The sequence below is a fragment of the Pan troglodytes genome, chromosome 13 (genome assembly GCF_028858775.2).
Source record: "Pan troglodytes isolate AG18354 chromosome 13, NHGRI_mPanTro3-v2.0_pri, whole genome shotgun sequence".
NCBI classification, from domain to species: domain Eukaryota; kingdom Metazoa; phylum Chordata; class Mammalia; order Primates; family Hominidae; genus Pan; species Pan troglodytes.
Window position 1 is genome coordinate 127,103,080 of NC_072411.2, and position 19,242 is coordinate 127,122,321.

The 19,242-nt window shown below is 38.6% G+C and overlaps 1 protein-coding gene across 24 annotated transcripts in view; it reads right to left on the minus strand.

Annotated features, from left to right (window-relative positions):
• Positions 1–19,242, minus strand: part of DOCK10 (dedicator of cytokinesis 10) — a 277,887-nt gene that overhangs the window by 96,849 nt on the left and 161,796 nt on the right. For 23 of the 24 annotated variants that reach the window (XM_063790807.1, XM_063790806.1, XM_516126.9 and 20 more), the window contains 7 exons: positions 15,825–16,008; positions 14,454–14,539; positions 14,054–14,137; positions 13,784–13,939; positions 4,685–4,906; positions 4,373–4,495; positions 2,503–2,585 (listed from right to left, as the gene is read on the minus strand). In XM_063790807.1, the coding sequence (XP_063646877.1) occupies positions 2,503–2,585; positions 4,373–4,495; positions 4,685–4,906; positions 13,784–13,939; positions 14,054–14,137; positions 14,454–14,539; positions 15,825–16,008 (938 nt within the window). Of the gene's footprint in view, positions 1–2,502; positions 2,586–4,372; positions 4,496–4,684; positions 4,907–5,835; positions 6,075–13,783; positions 13,940–14,053; positions 14,138–14,453; positions 14,540–15,824; positions 16,009–19,242 lie in introns of those variants that run through there. The other variant, XM_054679432.2, reaches the window with a different exon arrangement.

A 19,242-nucleotide genomic window follows, 5' to 3' on the forward strand; every position in this document is an offset into this window, starting at 1 on the left:
GTCAGCCTCCCTAGAGACTTCATCTGTCTTTCCTCCAGCATATTTAACTAGACAACTTCAAAGCAGGATTGTCACTTCTCCTAACTTCTCAGGTTCTTTCAATAATGGGTAATTCTTTGACTTCTCTCCTTTATATTGTTCTTCACTGCCCCAAATTTATCAGAAAAGGGGACTTGGTGAGATAGATATGATCTCTGCAAGTGACTTTTAGTAATAATAATATTAGAAAAAATAATTTCTAAAAATAACAATCTTTTATTGGGTACATATCTGTGCTCCTTAATCCTTATAACAGTAAATTAGATATTCTTATTTTCTTCTTTTGTAGATTAAAAAATAGATAAAGTCAGGTTATAAGTAACTTGCCCAAGCTCACTTGGCTAATAAAGGATAGAGCGTTTTTTTTTTTCTTTTTTTAGAGACAGGGTCTCGCTCTGTTGCCCAGGCTGGAGTGCAGTGGTGCTATCATAGTTCATTGCAACTTCCAGCTTCTGGGCTCATCTCTGATGATTCTGATACTCCCATCTCAGCCTCCTGAGTAGCTAGGACTACAGGTGTATGCTACCACCCTTGGTTAATTTTTTAAAAGTTGTTTTTGGAGATTGGGTCTCACTATGTTGCCCAGGCTGGTCTAGAATTCCTGACCTTAAGCGAACCTCCAGGAGACCTTGGCCTCCTAAAGTATTGGGATTATAGGCATGCCCCACCATGCCTGGCCAGAGTTAGGATATTTTGAGCTCAGCTCTGTCTGGTTCTAAAATGCCTGTTTCTAAAACCTCAGAGCAATGTTGGATCCTTAAAGTGAAAAATGTGTGCACTATTGTAATTTTGTTATACTGGAATATTTCACAACAGACATCTTGCCTCTACTTGCCCCAGTAGGTTTTCTGGAGGGAACTGAGAATGCTTAACAATACCAAAAATGTTTAATCAGTGAATTATAATTAGTTAACCTTTGTCTTAAACCTTATGAGAAATAAGAACAAATTCATTATAAAGGGTTCTGCAAGTCTAAATACCATCTTTTTCATGCAGAATGTCCTGGCATTAGCTGTTCCTATAGAAAGAGATAGAAAAGGGAGGATTAAAGTACTACTCATGATCTATTTTACGCCAAATGCTCGTGCACTTGAGATTGCACATACTGCTCATAACACAGGTATTGTCAGCTGCAATTTATAGCTGGGGACCCAGAGACATGGAGAAGAAACTTGTTCCAAGTCACAGTAAGCAGTGGCCTGATCTGCAACGTTTATTAGACTCCCAGGCCTGGACTCTCCCTCCCTTGCTATGACACTGCCTTAGGGCAAACTAATTCCTGGAGACTGCGTGAATCTATCTTGATTTACTGCTGCCCAAACTTCCACATTTCTCCTTCCTACACCTACTCATCTCCAACTTTAAATAACAACCTCAAAATTATGACAAATATTGGTGAGTTTACTCTGAATATACATCACTGGGAACTGTGAGACTTAAAAATGGCATAATTAACAGGTTCTCTCTTCCTTCTGGATGCTAAAGTTGGATACATTGAGATAATGTTAGCAAAGTTCAAATGAATACTTGATGGGCTGTCTTATTTGCCACCACACCTGGCTAATTTTTGTATTTTTAGTAGAGACAGAGCTTCACCATGTTGGCCAGGCTGGTCTCGAACTCCTGACCTCGGGATCTGCCTGTCTTGGCCTCCCAAAGTGCTGGGATTACAGGCGTGAGCCACCATGCCCGGCTGGTAGCTCTAACCTTTCTTAGTTCATTCAGTGTGTACATTGATGACCTTTTAGCCTTATGAGTCTATGCCAGGCTCTTCCTCACTTAAGAAATTCTTACACTAATAAAGATGTAAAGAGATTGATGAGGACAATAATAATTGATGATTAAACAGTTCTGAAAAGCAATTATGGTTCTTCATGAAGAGGTCATGCATCCAAGTGAATGATGTGTCCATCTATGTCCACAGAACTCAGACTTTCTTTCAGAGGCAACTGGTACTGATAAATTTGGCTGGGCTAAACAGTATCAAAATCAAAATGAGTTTAAATGATTGGTTTGATGGTTTCATTTGGACGTCCATATATAGACCTGAGCTCTACGCATAGATGAAAACAAGCAGCTGCATAAGAAATTACAGTGCATCTATCTGAATTTTAGGCACACCAGACTCTCAGGATTGACATAATGTCAAAGGTTTGTTAAGTCAAATATACATAATAAACAATTTATGACATTGATTTGATATCTACCAAGAACCCATAGCATATCTGGTCATGCATGCAGGGTACATGTGTCATGGCCCTCTATTATAAACTGTATTGCTAAACTGTCTTGTGAAATGTATGTCTCAGAGAAGCTCAAGATGTTTATGAAGATGACCATATTAGGATTTTCTAGGTGTAGACACATTAAAAATAATAGGCAACACAAAAACGTTCAAAACTGAAGCTTCCAATGCCACCATTAAATGTATTTCTAGTCTGTTGGCTGCAACTGTCAACATACCTTACTGCCCAAGCAAAAGGCATACGGTATTTTCCCAATTTGCTGCAGAACTGTCTGTTGGATTTTAGTATCTTTTGTGCATACTAAAGAAAAAATAAATACAAATATTGTTTAGAATAGCACTTTATAAACTGTACATATAAAATAATACTAAATACTTTTTCATATTATTTTATACTGAAACTCCACTCCCTATTACCTTATAAAGAGCCAAATGGTGTCCTATGTGTTCAAACTATTGTATAATGTTTTTCTTTCTTTCTTTTTAGTTTGGAAATTTCAAATGTAGAAAATAATCCATGTCTTGGAATATCAACTTTTTTCCTTTTTTTGACTTAAAAGATTTTAAAATCTTGAATGAAAGTATTAGCACATTTACATTTACAGTCCATTCTATATCCCCTTTTATTTGTTATGGCAGAGGGCAGGAGACTGGTTCTATAAAGAGTCATATAGTAAACACAATGGGTTTCATGGGCCATATAGTCTCTGTCACAAGTTTTCAACTCTGTTTCTGTAGCAGGGAAATGGCCATAGACAATCCATAAATGAATGTGACTGTGTTGCAATAAAACTTTATTTATCAAAACAGAAGGCAGGCTGGATTTGGCCTGCACACCATAGTTTGCCAAACACTGAATTATGGGACTCTCATAAATATGTTAAACTCCTTCCTAAATTGTCATACATGCTAAGATTCAATTCTTGTAAGTTATTTCCTCAGTATATTTCTTTGGCATGGAAAATATAGACTTTTAATATTTCTTTTCTTTTCTTTTTTTTTTAGACGGAGTCTCGCTCTGTCACCTGCCCAGGCTGGAGTGCAGTGGCAGGATCTTGGCTCACTGCAAGCTCCGCCTCCCGGGTTCATGCCATTCTCCTGCCTCAGCCTCCCGAGTAGCTGGAACTACAGGGGCCCGCCACCACGCCTGGCTAATTTTTTGTATTTTTAGTAGAGACGGGGTTTCACCATGTTAGCCAGGATGGTCTCGATCTCTTGACCTCGTGATCGCCTGCCTCAACCTCCCAAAGTGCTGGGATTACAGGCGTGAGCCACTGCGCCCGGCCTTAATATTCATTTTCTATTAAACAGTAATATTTGATTATTAAAGAAAATCTAATAGAAAAGAAGAAAGTAGAAACATATTACCTGTAGTTCCACCATTCAAAGCATAGCATTCTCTTTCCTCTTTTTCACTTAAGTGATATTATAATTTGATTTACAGTTATTTATCTCACTTTGTTCATCATCAGCATTGCTGATGTCTCATTCACTTGCTTTTACTCAGATTATTCCTAAGGTTTCATTATTATTAATACTCTGATCCTTGGGGTGAAAGCTTTATCCACATTTGAATTTATTTCTACCATTAGATTCTCAGAGGTCAGAAATTACTGGGTCAAAAGAAAGTAATGCAAAAAGATAAGCTTAAAAAAATTTCTGGTGGATATTCATTTCACCAATAAGTGAGTATTTCAAGACATACAAATTTGATAATTCAGCAAGAAAGTGTGGCTTTCTGTCTTAAAAGCAAATGAAGTTGGCTGGGCATGGTGGCTCATGCCTGTAATCCCAGCACTTTGGGAGTCCAAGGCAGGCCGATCACTTGAAGTCAGGAGTTCAAGACCAGCCTGGTCAACATGGTGAAACCCCATCTCTACTATAAAATACAAAAAATTAGCCGGGCGTGGTGGCATGCACCTCTAATCCCAGCTACTGGGGAGGCTGAGGCAAGAGAATCACTTGAACCTAGGAGACAGAGGTTGCAGTGAGCTGAGATTGTGCCACTGCACTCCAGCCTGGGTGACAGGGAGAGACTCTATTAAAAAAAAAAAAGGAAGTGAAGTTATTTACAAGATTATACATTACCTTGTTGGAGTCTGGGTTCTTAATATAAGGTTCGGCACCACTTGCAATGTTTCCCATCAAGACTTTTTCGATTTTGGCCACCAAAACAATTTCAGAATGTGGATTGCTTACAGAAAATACAGCCTGTGTACAAAGAAAGCAGCTAATAAGCATGGAAGAAACCACATTGTAGACATTTACAAAATTCCATTTTTTTAAAAAAGGACAGCTTTAAGGGAATTTTTATTCAGGAAATTGCTCATCTTATATGATCTATTGGTAAGAATATGGTACAAGCATTTTCCATCTCATCACAAGTAAACAAAGTGCCACCTGCTTTGGAAATTTTAGCCATTCCTCTGGAAGTCCCTTGATGTGAGGTTCTTCTGATTGTCTTGGAGTGATGGTGTCGATGTTGCCATTTTCCAAAGCCACAGAAGCCCCCAAGAGCATCTGTCTGACAGCAGCATGGTTTAGATCCACATGAAAATCAGCAGAAATCTTCCTGCTGTCTCTGAGGTCATAAAGTGCCACACTCACAAAAAAAGGCTCAATCTGCATGAAAAAGAAAGAACAGATGTTTTTGACATAAAATCATTATCCATGAGACAGCCTCGTTAGTACATCATTTAACAAAGCAGTAGATAAAATACATGCAGCAGGCAAGCTCCCCTTGACTCAGTGACCTGGAATCCTGTCCTCCAGCAAGTGCCTTAGATCCCAGTACTGTATCTCATTGGTTCTTTAGTTTCCCTGCCAAGAACTCTCTTCTTTATGTTGCATTTACATGCATGGTTGGGCCTTACAAATCCTTCCAGTTATTTCCCTTACAGTCTTAGAAAATACATGCCACCTAAGTCTCCAAGACCCTTGAAAATCTGTAATGAAATCCTAGAAGTTTCGAGACTGCACTGTGGTTGAACTTCACTAGGCCAACCACATCTCTGTTTTTTATCACAGCTTGATAGAATCATAATAATAGCTAACAGTTATTGAGCATTTGTTACGTGTTTGTCACTGTTCTAAGGCACTCCTAATACATTAGTGTCACAGATACATATTAAAACACAAAACACTGTGGCAAGTAGGTAGGTGAGCATCAGGTTGTGAGGGAGTCTGTTGGCAGAGAGGGCAGGAAGTTTCCTAAGAGGAGTTGATATCTTAGTTGAATTTTTAAAACAGATATTAACTATTTTTTCTCTTATATTGAAATAATTTTGAATAGAGAGAAAGGTTGTGTATAAGGTGCATAAAACCACCTTAATTATCCCCCTTGCCCAGATTCAACTGTTAACCTCCTGTTTCTCTCTCTGTCTCTCTCACACACACACACACACACTCTCTCTCACACACATACACACACACTCTCTCTCTCTCTAACAGTCACCTATTATAACCAGTCTGAATGCTTTGAGAGCAAGTTTCCCATATTATTCCTCTCCTAAATACTCCAGCGAGTGTTTTCCCGAAATGAGGACACTTACCTGCCTAATCACCGTGCAGCCATCCAAGTCAGGAAAGTGATATTGGCCCAAACTGTGCAACTCACATGCCCCTTTCAATGCTGCCAGTTGACTCAATAATGCCTCTGTTTTTCTTTCTGGTCCAGAATCCCATCTAGGACTACTCATTGTATTTTTCTGCTATTTCCCTTCAATTTAATTCAGTCAAAACTGTTCCTCAGTCTTTTTCTCTCTTTCAGGTTTTTGGCCTTTTAAAGAGTACAGGACATATATTCTGACATAAATTCAATCTGGGTCTGTTGTATGTGTCCTCGTGACAGGATTCAGGTCATGCTTTTATGGCAGTAAAATCTCAGACTGATGCTTGATTTTCATACTTCATTGTATCTAGAGCACACAGTGTCAACTCCTTCAGCAACTGTGATGTTAGCCTTATCTGCTGGTTTTCTCCATTATAAAGGTCACCATTTTCCCTTTGGCAATTGATTTGTATTTGTGGAAATATGTTCTGAGATTACCCCCAGGTCTTGCTACTCACCAAACACAACCCACCCTAGTCTTCATCTCCATTGATAACTTCCATTGCAGTCAACTACCACCATGATGGTGACCAATGGTGATTTTTCAGTTCCATCATTCTTTCTACACGTATTAGCTAGTATTCCATCATATGGATGAGCTTTCCCTTCTCTCTTATTTTGATATTAATTAATTTATTAATACAAGTATAGACTCATGGATTACTGTTTTACTCAATGGGTTTTGCTCTTATGATAATTAGTGTTAGTGTGATGCTGAAATTGTCCCAGATTTGGCTAGAGGCACTCATTCAAGGTAACTTCTGGGTATTTTTTTGGCAAGTCTCCATCATTTTTTGAGTACTTCTTTATCAAATAGGATGTTCCAGGCTTATCCTATACTACTCATGCTCCAGATATTTCTCCAAGGAGCCCTGGTTCCTTATAGTGAGGGTGACATTTACAAACCACGATCTGGGTGCTTCTTGTGCTCACTGTCACAGGGATATCATTGCTTCTGTGCCCTCCGATCATACAGAGCTAAGAAATACACACACACACACACACACACACACACATACACAAAATTTATTTATCTCTATCTGTGTATGAATACTTATTAAAAACCAGTTAGTTCATGTTTATACCTCTGCTTCCGATACAAACACTCAAGGGTTCATTCTAGCCTTTCCATTTTTAATATTGGTAAGTAGGTCCTCCAACAGTGAGAATGAGGGATCTCATTACCATGAATCTGTTTACTTACTTGTTCAACCAGTTACTTATTGGTTCAAAGTAACCAGTCTCCCAACCATATCAGCCATCTTTTCTAGTTGCCTCCTCTGGGCTGCCCTGCACCTGTATCACAACACATCCACGACAGGCTGCTTCTGTCCCTCTTCGTGGCTTTCTCTCTCCATCAATTCTTGGGTGCTCACCCAAATCCATGCCTCTATGTGGCTTTCCTCTTAACCTCTTGCCCCCAGGCTAGGAAGTGGAAGATGTGAAAATGGGAAAGATATGGAAGATGAGAAGAAGGGGACATTTCTTGGTCAAGTTTTAAAGAAGTAGGAATTAGGTAAAGAGTTGGTTAGAAGGGATTTCTAGGTAGGGTGTGTGACATGTGCAAAGGCATAAGACATCAAAGAGCACAGGAAAAGAACATTAGAGTGGGATCAGAGTGGAGGAAAATGAAAAATTGGTAGGAAGCGTTTGTGGGAGAGGCATTTGAGAAACATTAAGGAAGTATGACCAAAGAGCTTGGATATTCTTTGCACGTGTTTGTCTTGGTTGATTGGAGAAAATGTTTCACAAGGGCATGAATACAGAAAATTCCCAGGTTTGAGGATAAAGGAAATGAAGTGGATGGTCATACCATTGGCTGATACAGGGGATAAAGATACAAAGATGAATGCTAAATGGGATATAGAAAGTCATCTGCGGGACATCCCAGTGGCACTTGGATGTGTGTTTTGAGCCAAGTCAAGGAAACTGGGCTGAAGAGCTGGGCCTGAGAGGGTTTTTGTGTGTGTGGGGTCCTGTTGAATCCATGAAATAGAAGAAAATCAGAACAGGATTCTGAAAAGTATCAACATGCAAAGGATGGAGATGGGAGTAGGGAAAACAACTTATAAAATGGATTGGGAAGTAGGGAAAAATTTTACAAAACAAATGAAAAAATTTTAAATGTTGCCAGAGTATCACAGAAGCAAAGAAAGATTCAAGAAGGAAAGAATGGTCAACTAGAAAAATGTCACATACAACAGAGACAAAGACCAAATTAATATATGCATATGTAATTACATACATATATGTACATATATACATATATTGCATACATGCACATATATGTAGTTACACATTTATGTGATTAAAGTTGGAATACGCCTATAAAAACTAGCATTTTTACTGTTTTAAAATGCTACTTAAGTTTGAGTTGATGCCAATCTCTACCAGTATTCTATGGACAAACAGATTATAGTGAAACACCCTATTGTGATCCAGTTTATTACTACACAGACTCACTCACACTTTGGGTTTTGTTAAATGCTTAACAGTATCTCCTATCTTTTGAAATGTAGTAATGTGACTAGTTTATACTGGGGGGACAAGTCCAATTTCTTAATATTAGCAATACTTGCCAGCTCCCTTACTGTTAGAAAAAAGTTTTTGCATATAAGATAAATTCAATAAATTATTTTTTAAAATATAAAGCAATTACTAAGTAAAAGTTTATAGTATACCAATTTAAATTAATATAGAAAAACTCTTGTTTTGTGGTAGTAGTAGTCTGCCAAGAGTTGAAAAATGCAAAAATTACAGAAAAACAACTAAAGTGGGAATTCAAAACACATTGAAGGTCAAAGCAAAACCCACCTTTTTTCCTAAATTGTTGCATTTTGATTTTCATTTCTACTTTGTGAATGGAAATAAATACCTACTTTGATAACCCATCAAAAATTAAAGCTCATGTGGTGATTCATTTCTTTCTTCCAATCCACCTTTTCAAAATAAATGTCAAATCACTGGCTTTCCAGTGAGGATTTAACAAAGCATCTGCAAAGCCTAACAAATTAATTCATAGGTTTCTTGTGTTTAGAATTCTGTACTCTTCTGAAAAAAACTCGCAAAGATAAAGTTTTAAATGTAGTTCTACTGTGATGTAGCTTTATTAGTTCAGATTTTTGGAGTCAATTTCTATTTTCAAAGAAATATTTTATACTACAAAACCATCAACTTGAATTTGGTTTTCAATTTACTGACTAAAAAATTACATGCTGTCAAACATTGTTTTCTCATCATGAGGATGTTATTTCAGGGAGTCTTCAGAATCTCATTCATTAAATGCAGTAGTTGGCTCCTAAGCAGCTTGGAGAAATATTTCAATTAATTTAAAACATGCTTATTGAATTAAGAACAATGAGTTTAAAAATAGATTCATTAATGAAAGAGTGTCAGTGAATAAATAAACAATGATTTTTAAAAAACAATGGTATTAAATAACAAACTGCTGTGAAGGTGAGGCTGACATTATTTTTTGTGTTATTGCTTATAGGCACAATGAAATTATTTTTCTAAAGTAATTTCCTAGTTTTTCAACATATGTATCAACTGTAAAATGAAAAACAACACTGACGTACAAAACACTCCAAATCAACTTAACCCTTTGGCCTGACAGATACCAAAGGACACACTAACTTGGTTCTCTGTACTTGGCTGTGTTCTCTTGCCTGGGGAGATTGGCCCAAATACAAACATTTGGCTTCTGAATATGGGTCTTAGTACAAAGAAAGGAATTCACGTGGAAGGAGTCATATGCCCCTGGCAGTAGAAAGAAAAGCCCACTATCTTTGATTTTCAGTTTCTAAATTGCATTTTAAATTACATTTAAATATGTTCTGGGTCAAAAAAAGCATCTATTTTTATTTAACAAGGTGACTAAGTGACATTACCATTTGAGGTAATGATATGATTTGGCTGTGTCCCCACCCAAATCTCATCTTAAATTGTAGTTCTCATAATCCTCACATGTCGTAGGAGGGACCCAGTGGGAAGTAATTGAATTATGGGGGCAGTTACCCTCATGCTGTTCTCATGATAGTGAGTGAGTTCTCATAAGATCTGATGGTTTTATAAGGGGCTTTTCCCCCTTTTGCTTGGCATTTCCCTTTGCTGCCGCCATGTGAAGAAGGACATGTTTGATTCCCCTTCCATGATGATTGTAAGTTTCTTGAGGCCTCACCAGTCATGCTGAACTGTGAGTCAATTAAACCTCCTTCCTTTATAAATTACAGTCTTGGGTATGTCTTTCTTAGCAGCATGAGAACAGACTAATACAGGTATTTCCAAATGGTTTCAAGGACTAAGTTTCTAGATTTTTGTTTTGTTTTTATTTTAAAATCCTGCCTGAAAGCATGATCAGATTACTCCTAACACTTTGCATTCCATGGGAGCTGCTCTTGCCATAGTCATCAACATCCTCCACTTTGCCATGTCTACCAGATGGTCTCCTCTTTCACTTCATGTTCCTCAGCTTCTTGGCACCAATCCCACAGCTACCCATTTGCTCTTGGTTTCATGATACAGTATTCCTTGGTTTATCTTTATCCCAACAGCCATCCCTGTTTAGTCTTCTTTGGTCACTTCTCTATTCATTCTTCAGATATTTTATTTGGTTCCTGGCCCCTTCTCTATGGTCATAGATATTTTTAGATCCCGCCCCTCTCCCCCCAACCAACATCATTGTCTGAACTAGACTTTCAAATTTGCATTTCCATTCATGGCCACTCCATTTTTTTTTTTGAGACGGAGTCTCACTGTGTCACCCAGGCTGGAGTGCAGTGGCATGATCTCGGCTTACTGCAACCTCCACCTCCTGGGTTCAGGCGATTCTTCTGCCTCAGCCTCCTAAGTAGCTGGGACTACAGGCGTGTGCCACTATGTACAGCTAATTTTTGTACTTTTTGTAGAGACAAGGTTTTGCCATGTTGGACAGGCTGGTCTCGAACTCCTGACCTCAGGTGATCTGCCTGCCTTGGCCTCCCAAAGTGCTGGGATTACAGGTGTGAGCCACCGTGCCTGGCCGCCAAACTTGCATTTGAATCTGTCCCTAAGACATCTCTCTTTGGATATCTAATAGTACCAACAAGTGAAACATGTTCATAATGGTATTTTTGACCTGTATTGTGCAAATCTCCCTCCCGTGTTACCATTTTAGTAAATGGCATCACAATGTGTGAAACCGTCCAAAACAAAAACCAGTACTCACCCTTGAGATTTCTTTTTCCATTATCCAGTATATCCAATACATTAGGAAAGCTTATCAGCCCAATTTACAAAACACCAGTCCAATCCACCCATTTCTCTCCTTCTCCCTTGCCAGCCCTTGTTCAAGCCATGCAATAAACGGTGGTAGTAGCCTCCTAATTCTTCTTCTTGGACAACTCTTGTTTTTAAAGTGCTTTAAACCATTGAATAGCTTCCAATCACACTTAGGATAAATTCAAACTCTTTACTATGGCTTAAGGCCCTACATCATCTTATCTCTGTTTCTTCTACATCATCTTGGTATACCCTTCACCTCCCTAACTCTTTTCAGTTCCTAGAACTTGCTAAAGCTTACCTGTCTTGGTGCATTTGTACTTCTCTTTCTTCTGCCTAGAATGTTCTCCCCTGGCCTGCCTTTTTATCCTTCCCAACCTTTAGGTCTCTGTTCAAAATCACCTCTGCCGAGAGGGCCTTCCATGACCATCCTGTCTAAAGTAACCCTTTCCTGAATTCCTCTGGAACACATCTCTCCATATTTATTTCTTTTAAAGAACTTTGCATAATGTGCACTTAAATTGTTAGTTTTCTTGTTTACTTTCTGCCGTTTTCAAAAAGAATCTAATCTTCAAGACACTAAGGACCTTGCTTATCTAGTTACTTCCTGTTTTCCCAGTTCTTAGGACAAGTTTGGCTCACAGTAGACACTTGGAATAAGTATATTTGGAGAATGAATAAACCTGACTTCAACTACTTTCATTTCTACTCACACCTAGTACACAGTCAAAGTTATAGAATATAAAACAGCTTCATTTTTTGACAAGATTCTTATTGGTGACACATTTCCATTTTAGCTTACCTGTCAACAAGAATCTCACATATATCAATACAAATATCAATAACTTGCATGCAGTTTTGATAAATTCCAATGCAATTTCTCACATATTTAGATGACAGTTAAGTATTTAACGAACGCTTACTTTGTACCAAGCAATGTCTGAGTAACCTTTGATATGGTACCATGTGTAACCACAACAATCACTTGAAATAGGCATTGTTATTATCTCCATTTAAAGGAGTGAAGACTGACAGTAGGCCAGTTGCCCAGAGTGGCACAACTTGTGAGTTGGAGAGCCAGGCAATCTGATCCCAGAACGGCACATCTCATTTGAGTCTCCTCATTAAATCAGAGGTCCACAGCATGGACCTTATCCTGCTCTACACCTGGGGTAGGAGGCTCAAAGCAAATCACTGAGGTGCTAAAGACACAGGTCAGTAGGTATCAAGTAAAGTCTTCCGAAAGGGTTAATTCTTTCTGCCATCCACTCACTGTCACAACTAGCAAGGCTAGTTTCACTGGATCATAAATGGATGAAGGCATGAGACTGTGTGGACCCAGTTTACAGTGAAAACTTAATGGGGTTTCTGCCTTCGAAAGCCAATGTGACTCCTATCAAGGATCTGGAAATCAGTTTTCCTCTTTGAGGTGAAAGATGACAATTGAGGGATGATGGATTAGAAATTTGAACAGAACGCATTAAAAAAGAATGAAAGAAAATATGCCAAAATATTAACTGTGCCTTATATTGATTAGGATATTAATATAATCAAGATTGATATAGAATTATGAGTGATTTTAAAAAATAATTCAACATTTAATAACGTTTATGCTCATAAAAAGTTCCCTTCCCACACATACATTAACAATCTAGTGGGACTGCCTGCTAAAGTACTAAGACGAAGTTTTCAAGAGAACTCACACAAATATCAGTGAAGCTCCTTTGTCATTTCTGATATTTACATGTCCCATACTACTAGTATTTATTTAACATCCATCTAATATTATTTTACTTGATACACTGTTTAGTCTTGTCCTCAGCAATAATGGCTGGGAAGTCACAGGGTTTGTTAGCTTTGATTTTTCTCTAACACACATGAAAATAAACATAGAAATAGTAAAATAAAAATGTCCCTGTAAAAGCCATCTCTGGCCAGGTGTGGTAGCTCATGCCTGTAATCCCAGCACTTTGAGAGGTTGAGGCAGGCAGGCAGCTTGAGCCTACGAGTTCTAAACCAGTCTGGCCATCATGGCAAAACCTCATCTGTATAAGAAATACAAAAAAATTAGCTAGGCGGCCATGGTGGTGCGTGCCTGTAGTCCATTACTTGGAAGGCTTAGGTGGGAGGATCGCTTGAGCCCTGGAAGCTGCGGCTGCACTGAGCTGAGGCTGCAGTGAGCCAAGACTGCGCAACTGCACTCCAGCCTGGGCAACAGAGCAAGACCATCTCAAAAAAAAAAAAAAAAAAAAAAGCCATCTTGAGTACTACTAAGAGGATACACACAATGCCATAGGAAACTCTAAACCACTGTGCTGATTTCATAGAATCCCCAAACACAGTCCTTTAATGCTTTTTCTTTAAGTTAAAAGGAAAATTTTATGGCAGTATATTGATAAAGTATAGTATATTAATATTTTATTAGGCTTTATTCATACAGTATATTATAAAGTGTTCCACTTTAGAACTTGTACACTTGTGTAATGTGGGAAAAGGCTGTTAATAATATTCCCTGGTACACTAGAGAGTGAGAAATCAGTGCCTGGAATTAGCAGGAATAGAAAAGATTTTTGACTAGGGTGGTGTAATGTTGGCCTAATGGTATAGGATGTAACAGAGGAGAAACTTACATTCGTTATCGGATCATTTTCGTTCTCCGTAACACATCCCTGAAGATTTGAGTTGAGGGCTCTACAGATGATCATGATTCTCTTGGCAGCTTTTTCTTCAAACGGTTTGATCACAGACTCAGGTTCCAAGAGATCTTTTTTTTGAAGTTTCAAGGTCTAAAAACGTTTTGAATGAGTCACCAAACATCCAACATAAAAAAGAAATTCTAAATTATAATCCCCAACTGTATGGATCAAGTTCATATCTGCTTAGAAAAAATTTTGACTTACATCTATGTCTGGATCTAGAGAGAACAGATTTAGCCTCTCCATGTTTCGAGTTGTTTTTACAGTATCTTCTGTTTCTGTGAGGTACTACAGAGAAAATTGTGTTAGTCCTTGGTATCTAAATATCCAGATACAGCCCCTGACACATCCACATGGCCAAGAAGCAGCCCCTTAGTATTATCACCATTTTAGTATTACCCATTAACACTTGGCAAATCTTGTAAAAGTATGTTTCCTTTTTGAGCCCTATGTGTATGTTAATGAAAACACATAGGTTAACGGGAAGTTCCGAATTAGCTTCTTAGTCTAAATCTTAAAAGAAAGCATTTACGTCTTTTCCATGAAAGCAATAACTAACAAATAATTCAAATTGGTTTTGCAAGTACAATGCCAACTTTATTACCTTTGCAAAGTCTGCGTGTAGGTTGTTCTCTGAAGAATCTGTTTCCTCTGGCGTGCATTCACAAGTTACAGAATTATCCAGCGAATCTTAAAAAGATATACCAAGTCAGGTTATTAAATATTACTCACGAGTCACACATTCTTCTAGCCTGTGACATGCAAAACTAAGTTAGGCTTAAGAGCTAAGAGGGACGTTGGTGAGCCTAGGCTTTCATTGTGTTCTGACTCCTGAACTCCACATTGTTGAGTGATCTGGGCCTGGAAATCAGACCCTCTGATGATCATTTTGGGATTCTTGCTATGATACCATCTTGTGTCCACAAGAACTTTGGATTTTTACACTACATTTATACTTGGGGTTGTCTTGACTTACTTCATTAATGCATACTAAAGTTTTCTTCAATATGTATGTATTTTTGGTAATTCTGGCTCTCAGGCTATCAATTTAGAATCCACCTTCTTGCTTCAGCTACTTAAACTCTGTAAGACACTGTAAACATTAATACTATCGTTGTTATTATTAAGGAAATCGTAAGTGTAAAACACCTACTACGGCATACAGTAGTTGTGTTAAAATCAACAAAATCAGCAATAGTTTTTTTCCACATTACTCCATGGCTCTTTCACTCTAGAGCCTGAGACTTAGACTAGAGGAACTTAAAGATGCTTTGGTTTCTAATGTACCATGTGCTATGCAAAATGTCTGAAAATAGTTTTGTTTTGGGAGGAGTGACTGACTTTGCTGGTGTTGAACTTGCCTTCTATGTAGCTACAGACTTGCTTTTCTAACCTTTTCACCTTTTCTTTCCTCTCTCTTGTTCCCTTCTCTTTGCATAAAATGAAGTAGACCCTTATGAAGGAATTAGGATGGGGAGAAAAAAATTTAATTTTATAAAAATTCTATCACCATGTATAATTTTTGAAACTTTCACATATAAGATGATCACAGTATGATCAAAAAGCAGAAATGAAAGATGCTTTTTCACTAAAAGGAAGGAATTCATATTTGCCTTTACAGAGCATAAGATTCATTATTTAAATTTAATGAAAGGCTAAAAAACCACAAAATGCCCCCTATAAGGTAATGTCCCACTGGACATGAGCACATTTTGGATGCTGTGACAAATGATTCCCAACATCATTTGCTGGGGGAAAGCCTCAGATCGTTGCCAGTTGACTCTGAATTGTACTTATGTGTGGTGGCCATTACCGTGCAGTAAAGATTTAGGAGTGACTTAGGGATTCTTGGAACAAACAGCCCCAGGATGGATGAGCTAGACCAGACAGCAACTACAATGCCTAGCAGCTTTAGTGAACCAAAAACACAGGTCACACTGGACAAACGAAGGAAGACGGCTTCATATGCTCTCACCCAGACCCAGATCAGTGAGCTCTGTGCTCCTCCTCCCTTGGAGGGGCCCCTCAGGACTGATTTGCAGAATGCGGTTGAGGGTGTGGATCCATTCATCCATATCTGACTCTGTTTCAGCTGCCAGCACAAAATAGGTCAGATCATTCATTTTCAATTCAAAGGCATATTTTCTTAGTCTGTTATTCTGTGGTATAAAAAGAAAGAAAGAAAAAGAGAATACCAAAAAATAAGCCTTCGAGAGAGAGATCATTTATGTGGGCTTGAGGTTCCAAAAGTCTTTCCATACAGATAGATAACATAAAGAAAATTTTCCAGAACAAGACAAAATTTTAGATGGGTCTGATCATTTTGTTTGATTTCTTTCAAAGCTTTTTGTACTAAGAAATATCTTATTTAGGGTTTTGTTGATTGGATGGACACGTTAGCTTGAACATTTCATCGTGGGCATGTGCTTGAGTATATTCTTAACTCCTTGTAAGAGTTTCTTTGAGTTTCTGCCTTGACTTTCTCACCTTATGTTCTGTGATTCATTCCAGGTGGGCGTCTGACCCTATCGCATCCCAGAGGCAGCTCTTACCAAGGTCACTAACAGGCCCTATGTTGCCATACTATCTTAAGGACTATTTCTTTCTTCGTATCTTCCTTGTCCTTGCAGCAGAATTAACACAATGGCCACTTCCTCCTTTCTGAAACTCACCTTCCTTCAGTTGCCATGAGCACACTCTATTCTGAGTGTGGCTGCCTTTTTTCGATCTCCTCTGCCAGCTGTTCCTTCTTCTCATGACCTCTAGTGAGAATCCTGGCTATGCCTCAGACTCCTTTCTCTCCTTTATTTCTCATCTATTCCAATGGCTTCAAACGACATCCATGTGCAGTGACATCCCAATTCCTTTCCTGGCTCTGGCTTCACCAACCTCCAGATTCTTCTCTAGCTTGACATCTCTACTTTGCATTTTGTGACCAACCCACAAAGCCTTTTTCTAGTTCCCGAATGTGTTCCTGTCATGTTCTTATTGCTGCCACAAGGAAGGCCTGAGACAGGCTGGCCCCCTCCACCACACATGCTCTCAAAAGCATAGTGAGCATGGTGTGTGCCCCCATGTACTTATATGATTTGTATCCACTCTTCAGATCTCAATTGAAACTTTCCTCAATTTTCCAGTCTAGGACAAAGGGACAAAGGTCTTGTCCTCCAGAGCACTTACCATGATTTGAAATTATCTGCTTATCCATTTTTGTTTGTTTTGACAAATACATGTCTCCCTTAAGGCTACCTCCATGAGGACTGGGTCAGTTTTCCTAACCACCATATCATGTAATAGTGCGGACACTTGAAGGATTCAATAGTGGTGGGTTCAAAACCAGTCATATTTTATGAATGGAACATAATAGGTTCCTATTCTATTGGAATAGGTTCCTATTCCAAGTTGACATTCTAGTAGAGAAGAGGTGAATGGATGAATGATTGAAGGAATGAACAAACAATTGAAAAACAAAGGTTCTCCATTGTGCAGAGAACTAAAATAAGCCAGTGTGATGAGTAGGTACTTTAGATTGGGTGGTCAGAAGCAGGCCTTTCCCCAAAGAAGATCTCCGATTTGAAATCTGTAGAAAGGAGAAATGGGCTATTGAAAGTTCAGGGAAGGACATTTAAAGCGGGGGAACCCAAGAACAAATTGTTACAATTTTATATATTCCTGGTATGAGATTGGAACATACATTCAAAGTGGAAACTTTCCCCTAGTGACACAAACTAGTGTTATTTAAGGGGGTGGTTGTTGGAAAGATTACTGAAGATACTTCATCTTTGATTTACTCCAGGCAATTCCTATACCGGTGTCCAGCTTTTATCAATATGTTCTAAAGCCTGTAGCTTACTCATAATTGTAATAGAGCAAACCCTAACACTTAGGACAACTCTATTAAGTAGAATACAAATAAGAGAAGAGCCATAAAATGAGATCAATAGTGTGGGATTGTGGCTAAATAACAAGGTATAAAATTCTTTTGGGGAACAGGATTGCTATTTCTTGGTGACAAGCAAAAATTTCTAATACCCCTCCGGCAATGTTCTCTTTCTTTGGGATACTCTCACAGACTGTCCCCAGATAGCTGTTTCTTTCAACAATCACAACAACAAGATTACTAGTGCAAACACAACAATTACTAAACACTGGCTCTGTACTTTATGGTCATTATTTAATTTAAATGTCATAACAACCCTGTGGGACCAATCACATTATTCCATTTCACATGTAGTGAAACTGAGTTTTGGGGAGATTAATTAAAATGTGTTTGGGATTATATTGATAGCAAATGGTAGAGAAGGGAAAATAAGCCCTATATACTCTAACAACTGTGCTCCTAATCCCACCCACAGAGCTGCCTTATGCATTGCACAGAGCCAGGGACACAGAAGATGCTCAGCTGATGCTGGTCTCCTTTCTTGACGTTGCCCCGGCACAACAAAGGGGCATCTGTGGCCTGGGAGTTGTGGTTTCTCTCAGTGCTCAAGAACACATAGTGGGGCAACACATAGCCTTGAGAAAAAGTAAAGTTCAGGAACCAAAGGAGAAAGAATTGGCTAAAATGCTAACTATGGTTCTCATGTGGAAATTCACAGCTCAAACATCACTTTCTAGACTTCCAAGGATGAGCCCTTTGCTCCTGTCCATACTTTTGTATTACCATCAAGTATTATTTATTTCTTTGCCTTATAATGACAGTCCCAGGCCTGGCTCTTTATAGTCCACAAGTCTTAGAAGGGCAGAACCTAAATTTGTATCCTCAGTGCTAAGTGCAGCGATATAATTGACTATCAAAGAGATATCTGTTGTGTTCATACTTTGTGTTGGGCAAAAACATAGCCAGTCCCTGCTCTTGCAGAATAGGAATGACAGGCATTAAGCAATTAATCAGACAAATGTGAAATCAGAAAACAAATATATTTAAATTTTGTATAAATGTTTTGAAAAAGAGGTACTGGGTTCTATGAGAACATAGAATAGAAGTATTTGGACAAGTAAAAGGTCAGAGTTGCATTTTGAAAAAATCATTTTGACTGCAGTGTAAACAAAGTGGAGGGTACTCAGAAAGCCCATGGCCTCAAACTTCAGTGTGCAAAGCAAACATCTAGGCAGCTTCCTTCCGAAGGCAAATTCCTAGACGCCCCACTCTCCCCAGGAGGACTGGGGTAGATGTCCTCCACGTGTCCTCACACACAGCTCTGGGATGTTCTGACGAAGAAGGGCTACAAAACTGCCTGCGACCTTCACTGATGGACAGTCTAAGGGCAAAGACAAGATGGCTGCAGAGCAGGTATAAAAGGAAAGACAGGTGTTCTATCACAGCACAATTTCCTTCAAAAAAACAACAGGAATAGAAATAGACACTCAGGGCTGGGCGTAGTGTCTCACTC